General features: G+C 41.6%; 1 protein-coding gene across 1 annotated transcript; it reads left to right on the forward strand.

Annotated features, from left to right (window-relative positions):
- The first annotated feature begins 12 nt into the window (after positions 1 to 12).
- LOC148683118 (uncharacterized) lies at positions 13 to 4,658 on the forward strand. The gene is made up of 3 exons (XM_088659158.1): positions 13 to 75; positions 1,167 to 1,353; positions 4,266 to 4,658. Exons 1-3 carry the CDS (start codon positions 31 to 33, stop codon positions 4,514 to 4,516), a joined length of 483 nt encoding a protein of 160 aa, XP_088515284.1. The 5' UTR covers positions 13 to 30; the 3' UTR covers positions 4,517 to 4,658.
- The last annotated feature ends 3,012 nt before the right edge of the window (positions 4,659 to 7,670 follow it).

The raw sequence follows: 7,670 nt of genomic DNA on the forward strand, positions 1-7,670 counted from the left end.
ATTCTGATTGGCCCAGTTTAGGGCTTGGATATGTACTCACCATGGACTGGCTGTCAAGGAGCTCACCTGGCCCAGGTAGGTGGGTGGGGCATATATCTTTAACCAGAAAAACTTTTAAAGGGCTAGAACACATTTGCAATTTAGAAAAGCCGAAAACCATGGGTGGAGCTTAAAACGTTAATTTTCTGCCAATTTGTAACCTGAATGATCTGCTTCCTGGCTGACCCCACCCATGCAAGCTGAGCAACTTTACTTCATACATTGGAAGAAGTGGGTCCTGAGACCCTTGACCCCGTTCCTTAAAATACCATCTGAACAATATTGGGGAAGCAGTAAAGAGTTTACTGAGGACAATACGTTCTTGCAAAAGCGGGGATTCAAAGCAGGCACAGTCCAGCTTATATGAGTTTATAATACTGTATTCCCTATGTACACCTTCCTTCCCTCGTCTCCCCATTGACTGGGCGCTAAAAGGTTTTCCTTCCCCCAATTACAGTATCAAATACATACAGTAACAGACAAGACGCTGGGCGTGGGGAGAAAGTTCTCCTTCAACCCCAGAGTTGCCTCCACTTCCGGCTCCACCAGCAGAGATAAAATCAGGGCTTGCAAAGGAGGCGGGAAGCGGGGCTGCAACGTGCAGATGCGGAGGCGGCGGCTTGATCTATAGACAATATTTATAAAAACTTTAGAATGCTTCGAATAACTTCGAATTGAATAAAGTATATAAAGAATTCAGACAAGATTCAATAAAGATAAAGTTTATTGAAAAATACAGGCAATTAATTAAGAAAATAAATAGCCTATATCAAGGAAGTCGGAAGTTGATGGCTGGAATAATTTTTTTTGCATTTGTGATGTATTGTTCTATTTCTTCTTGTATTGTGCTTTTTTGTTTTGTTTCTTTTTCTTTTTTTAAGCTTTCGTTGTGTGTGTATGTGTTGATTTTAAAGCAATAAAGATTGAATAAACAGAATAAACAAAATAAAAATAAAAAGGAAGGGAGGGAGGTGATGAAAGGAATTGCCAAAGGTGTTTGAAAATGGGCGGGGGCTCTTGGGATGGGGGTGCCCAATTGGGGCTTCTCCAGGGGCAGCAGAATGTCTTGGGCAGGAGAATCCCTGCAGGGGCTCTGAGACCCCCTTTGGCTTCTTCCTCCCTCCCAGGAAGCTGCAGCTTGCTCTGGATTCTGGGCTCCTTGGGAAGCTGAACCTGCAAACCTAGCTAAGACGGAACCTGCAAACCTGGCCAGGATGGAAGGAGGAAGATGGACGGTTGACCTGGTCAGGCTGTCTCCCACATCCCTCCCCACAACCTCTGAGCATTGCCTCCCAGGACCCTCGGAGAAATCTGGTGAGTTCCAGGGGAGAGGAGATGGGGACATGGATGGATGGGTGAATGAATGGTGGAGGGAGAAAGAGGAAAAGATGCAGAGGAAACAAAAGGCAGCGAGTTCTTGGCAGGAAGAATGAAGGGGTGAGGCCTTCTCCAAAGCAACTCTTTGTCTCTTGAATCCCTTTCATAAAGTAGTGGGGGCAGATTTTCTTCCTCCAGGATTTTAAATCTTAGGAGTTACAGTGGTACCTTGGTTCTCAAACTTAATCGGTTCTGGAAGTCTTCCAAAACCAAAGCGTTCCAAAACCAGGGTGCACTTTCCCATAGAAAGTAATGCAAAATGGATTAATCTGTTCCAGACTTTTAAAAACAACCCCTAAAACAGCAATTTAACATGAATTTTACTATCTAACAAGACCATTGATCCATAAAATGAAAGCAATAATCAATGTTCTGTACCATAAAATAAATAAGACAGTATTGTAGATTATAAAAATTAATTTTTTTGTACCTCCACTGATGATAGTCATTGTTTGGATGGACTCTCCTCTATACATATCTATAACTATATGATATCCCTTAGCCTTTAGAATTTTCCACCATTTGCGATCCTTTATTACCTCATAAATGCTTTCTAAGGGTGCGCTTAGAGAAATCCTTTTTAACCATAAAGGTTGCCATTTCCTCCATATACCTAATGCCAATTTCTTGGGGCCTATTGCAGATTTCGAGTCTTTGCTTGCATTATTTGTGAAAATTCCAAAATCTTCCTGCGCCATTGTTTACCTCGTCCTCAAATTTGATCCACTTTTTGTTTGTTTTCAACTGCAATTTCTAGTAAAGTTTTTAATTGAACAGCTTCATAATAATTGTAAATGGGAGGCCTCACCCTAGTTCTGATTTGTGATCGTACACAAATCTCTTTTGTTTCCTTGATTATTTCCTTCCAAATATCCATTGTCTTATCTCACGATTCCATTGTTCCATTTGCTGTTTTCTCATCTCTAATGGAATAGCTTGAAAGAGATAGCTCAGCTTAGGGGCCCAAAACATTTTAGCAACCTTGACTCTTGCTGTAATACTTAAGAGTTTTATTCCTCCATCTTTTTATATACTTTAGTATTTTTTTTCCATACCTTCCTATAGTTGAGTTCTGCGCTCTTGTTAATATTTCGGCAGAGTTTGATACCCAGGTATTTTATTCTTTTAGTCCCCGGGCCCATACCTGTTGTGTTGTTAATTACCTTTTTTCAGCTAGATTCACATTAAAATACATTATTTCTGATTTTGTGATATTTACCCCTAATCCAGAGCATTCCTCAAAATCTTCTAATATTATAATTATTTCTTTTATCCCTTCCTTAGGATTTCTTATGTTTACAATAATATCGTCTGCAAACAAATTGATTTTCATCTCCTCTTTCCCAATCTTATAGCCCTCTATCATTCCACAGTTCCTTATACTTTCCGCTAGTTGTTCTATAGCCATTATAAATAGGAACAACAAAAGAGGACACCCCTGTCAAACTCCTCTGTATATTGGGAACGGTTAACTCTCACCACTGCTGTTCCTTCCTTATATAGGAAACTGATAAACCTCTCCTATTCCATATTTTGTCATTATTTCCCATAAAAATTCCTGTGAGAGTGTATCAAATGCTTTAAAGACGTCTAATTCCAGTAGCCCGAACTTTTTTCCTTGTTCGTGATAGATTAATAATATTTCTAATCGGGTGTGTGATATTCCTACCCTTAACAAATCCATATTGGTCTTCTTTTATTATTTGAGGGATGACATTTTTTATCCTGTTTGCCATAATTTTGGCAAAGATTTTATAATCTTGGTTTAATAGACTTATAGGTCTAGACGAGCCTACTTCTTTAGGGTCTTTGTTTGGTTTTAAGATTACCATTATTTCTGCCTTTCTCTCTTACATCTGTTAATAATTTATTTTCTATCCTCAGTTTCTTCCCTTTCCAGATAAACCTAGATATATCTTCTTGCCATTTTTCAAACCATTCTGCGTTGCCTATTGCCAGGACTGATTGGAATACAAAGAACATTTTTGGCAATACAATCATTTTTATTACTGATATTCTTCCCCAAAATGATAAATTCATTCTTCCCCATATCTCTAAATCTCTTTTTATTTCTTTCCACACATTCTCGTAATTATCTTTAAAAATATTAATATTCTTAGCTGTCAAACAAATCTCTCAGTATTTGACTTTTTTATGTATAACTAGCTCTGTTTTCTGTTGTAATTCCTTTTTGTCTTTCTCCATCATGTTTTTTTTACCAAAAGCTTAGTCTTATTCTTGTTTAGTTTAAAGCCTATGACCTGCACGAAGGCCTGTATCTTTTCTACCACCTTCGGTAGAGTATTTTTGGGATCCTTCACTGTAATTACAAAGTCAACTGCAAAAGCTTTTAATTTATATGCTTTATTTCCTACTGTTTTTCCTCTAATTAATTTCTCCACACTTTCTCTCTCGCCAGGGCCTCTAATACCAAAATAAATAATAATGGTGATAGGGGATATACTTGTCCCCTTCATTATTTTACACTTTTTTGTTATAACCTTATTAACAATCAGCATGGCCTGTTGGTAAGAATCAATTGCATTAATTCCTCTCCCAAATGCTACTCGAGCCTGTGATCATTTGCTCCCTGGAAAAAGAGAAATACAGAGATGTGTCTAAGAAGCCAATTCCACCATAGATTATAAAATAATGCAGTTTATTAAATGTGAATGGAGTTATCTTGTTGTTCTTGCCATTATCGCATCTGCATTCCTAAAAATGTGGAACATAGGACAGTGGAGAAAGGAGACAGTGTTAAATAGGAGAATGCGCACATTGCGATTGATGTGTGTTCAGTTCTGTTTTTGTCTTTCTTGAAAGTCTAACAGGATTCCCTTTCCTCTCAGACTCCCAAACAGGTGAAGAAGATGAAAGTCAGAATTCTATGGAGCCACCTGTGAATTCATTGGGAAGAACAAAGAAACAGTTTAAATGCATGGAATGTGGGATGTGCTTTAGTCACAGTGGAAAACTGAGGATACATAAGCAAACTCACAAAGGAGAGAAACTATTTGAATGTATGGAATGTGGAAAGAGCTTCAGTGGAAGTGGAGTTCTTAGAAAACATCAGCTTACTCATGCAGGGGGGAAACGATAGATATTTGGAAAGAGCTTCAGAGGGAGGGGGGACCTTAATATTCATAAGCAAATTCACACAGGGGGGAAACCATATATAATGTACGGAGTTCTCCACTCAGTTTCCCCAAATTTCCTGGGAAGTGAAGATGACTGTCAAGTTGCTGGATGTGTTGAAAAGAATTTGGCAGTGTTTGTTTTGTATCTTGGGGGGCATGCTATCTGGCGACCCTCTCTTTTTCAAGAGGTATCTGGCATCCTGGACTTTTCCCACAATGCTGTGTATTGCTCAGAACTGAGCTGGATCCAGATTTCCTGTGCCAGTGCACCATTCCCACCTACAATTCCTCGGTTTGTGAATATGGCTGGTTTGGGTTCCTTTGCACCACTTGCTACCACATCCAGCTTACCATTAGCCATGGTTCTTACATTCCAGGTTCCTATGCAAAAAATTTCTTTACAGCATCGGACTTTCCTTTCACTTCCAGGCATATCCGCAACTGAGCGACCTTTCGGCTTTGGCCCAGCAACTGAGCGACCTTTCGGCTTTGGATGACAGAGGACGAGATGGTTGGACAGTGTTCTTGAAGCTGCAAACATGAGTTTGACCAAACTCCGGAAGGCAGTGGAAGACAGGAGTGCATGCCGTGCTCTGGTCCATGGGGTCACGAAGAGTCGGACACGACTAAACGACTAAACAACAACAACAGCACCACTTGCTAAGAATCTACTTTTGTTGTTGTTTAAAATGGGTTTTTGCTGGTAATGGGTTCAAGAAACTTTAATAAAGCACAGATCCCTTTCAAAAATTTCATTCTCATGTATTCCACTGTATCATTTGGTGGGGTTTCCCCCCCATCCCCCAGTTGTTTTGTTTATTGAAAAGTGCCCAATCTTCTGCAGGAGTGGGTTTGTTGCGCAAGAACTCCAAAGCAGCTTAAATTATGCAACCTGAATTTGCCTGTGTGAGACTGAATCCCACCCCCAAACAGGGATGGTTTGCAAATGTCCTTCATCAGATGCATGAAGCTTGAATTGAAGCTTGCAGTTATATTTATTTATCTCTCTATCTCTCTCTACACACACACATACACACATATTTATGTTCCTTGGTGGAAAGAAAAAAAGGTCATTTCTATTGTTGTTTTGCTGCAGATTTAGTTCATTTAAAAGCACAAAAGAACCACAAATAATATTGAGGCAGGCTACACATTTATTCCAGTTCAGTCTTTGCTTATTGGCATTTATAGCCCCCAAACCTATCCACCTAGCAGGCTGCCTCTCTCCCCTGCCCCTACACGCCCATCAGTAAGGTTTTCTGTGGAGACACTGAGGGTTGTTCCATGACAGTTGTCACTTGCTGACAATGCAGAAGGAAGCTACCTTGGTTTAGCCACCGGGGCTGACTTCAGGGCTAGAAAAGTCCCAAGAAAAGTCTTTTTTTTAAAAAAAAAATTACATTTCACTCTTTTTTGCCTATCATTTTGTTTTCATGTGCTGTCATGTAATTTTATTATTATATCCAGGGGTCTCCAAAGCTGGAAGAGATGAAGGCTTGTATTGATACTTGAGGGGGCTTTGTATCATTTCACTTCAAAATGTGGAAAATGTTTGTGGGGCCTCTTCCTCCTCCTGCTGCTGCATCTGCTGCTGAGTTGGACCCTGGATATCTGCCCCAAATGTTTGCCTTGATGGTAGCAGGATGGGAGAAGTCAAATGCCCAGAACAGAGCAGTCTTTCCCTTTGGGCTTACTGGCGCATTGCGCCACGGCTCAGGCCTCTCAGGGGCACCCCAGTGAGTCTCGCCAGCTGTGCCTTGCCAACTACAGTGGAACCTCAGTTTACGAATTTTCGGTTTACGAACGATTGTAACCCGGAAGTAAGTAAACCGAGGTTTCCGAGGCCTACGGAGGCCTCCACGAAGGCCTGAAGACTGGGCCACAGCTGCGGAGGCGCTCCCATGGCTCCGCGAAGGCATCGGACGCTCTGTTGCCTTCGCAGAGGAGCAGCAGGTGCCTCCAAGTTCTGACAGTGGAGCATCACCTCTCAGGAGGGGCCAGGTCCAGGTGGGAGGGTTGCCACGGTGACAAGGACCTGCCCTCCTTTGTGACCTCTCTTGCTTCTCCCTTAAAAGCCAGGTGGCCATTGTGGGTTAGCAGTGAGGCGAGTTGAGTAGTAGAGAGAGGTGGTGGTTGAAGACAATAGAGAGAGGTGTTCATTTGATTGTTCATTTGATTTTATTTGATTTATTATTTTTATTTTATTCATTTGATTTTATTTATTTTAATTTTATTATTTTACTTTTTTAACACTTACTGTATTTTACTTTTATTTTATTTTTTGTTCTTTATTTTCATATTTTTTATTTTACATTTTTATTTTGTATATGTTTTGTATATATTTATTTTGTGCATAGAGGAGTAGTTAGCGGTAAGTATAGGGTTGGGGCCAGGCTTAGGCTTAGGGCTGGGTGTGGGTGTGAGTTAGGCTTGGGTGGGCATTTTAGATAGTTAGCTAGTTTAGAGAGGAGGGTGGGAATTTTTCAGGAACAAAATGTACAGACTGTAAGTAGCATTCCTTTGCTTTCTCTTGGTCTCCGGGGGGGGGGGTGAGTCCTGGGGTCCCCTGCACAGCCTTAGCTCTCTGAAAATCGACTCGGCCAGTCTTCTCCAGAGAGCTCAGCTCCTTCACACTCTTTCCCTGCCTTCCCCTTTTCTCTCCCCTCTCATCATTTATGTTTGCTAGGACATTTCTAGCCCACTTTCCTCCCAGGAGCTCAAGGTGGCCTTCATGGTTCTCCTTGCCATTAACTGTTATCTTCACAGCAGCCCTGCAAAGTAGGCTAGACTGGCCCAAGGTCCAGCTTCAGGGCTGAGTGGGGATTCAAACCCTGCTCTTCCAGGTCCTCGTAGTCCAGCCCTCCAACCGCTCAATCTCTGCCTGGCTCCATTTTGCATCTCTCCAACTGCCCTACGACATTGACCTTCTCCCCCTCCTAGGGGTCTCCTTCTCCAGGAAGGGCAGGGCTGTCCTAAGAAGATGAGGCAGAGCAGCCCTTTAACAGCTGGCAATGCTTCTATTTCCTTTGGGCTGGAGCTTTTGAACCCAGAGCACTTGGGGCCTCCTTTCTCTCTCTGCTAGCCCTTCATGCTCTGGGCTGCCTCTTTCCAGCTCTG

Source organism: Zootoca vivipara, chromosome 16 (genome assembly GCF_965207765.1).
Source record: "Zootoca vivipara chromosome 16, rZooViv2.hap1.1, whole genome shotgun sequence".
NCBI classification, from domain to species: domain Eukaryota; kingdom Metazoa; phylum Chordata; class Lepidosauria; order Squamata; family Lacertidae; genus Zootoca; species Zootoca vivipara.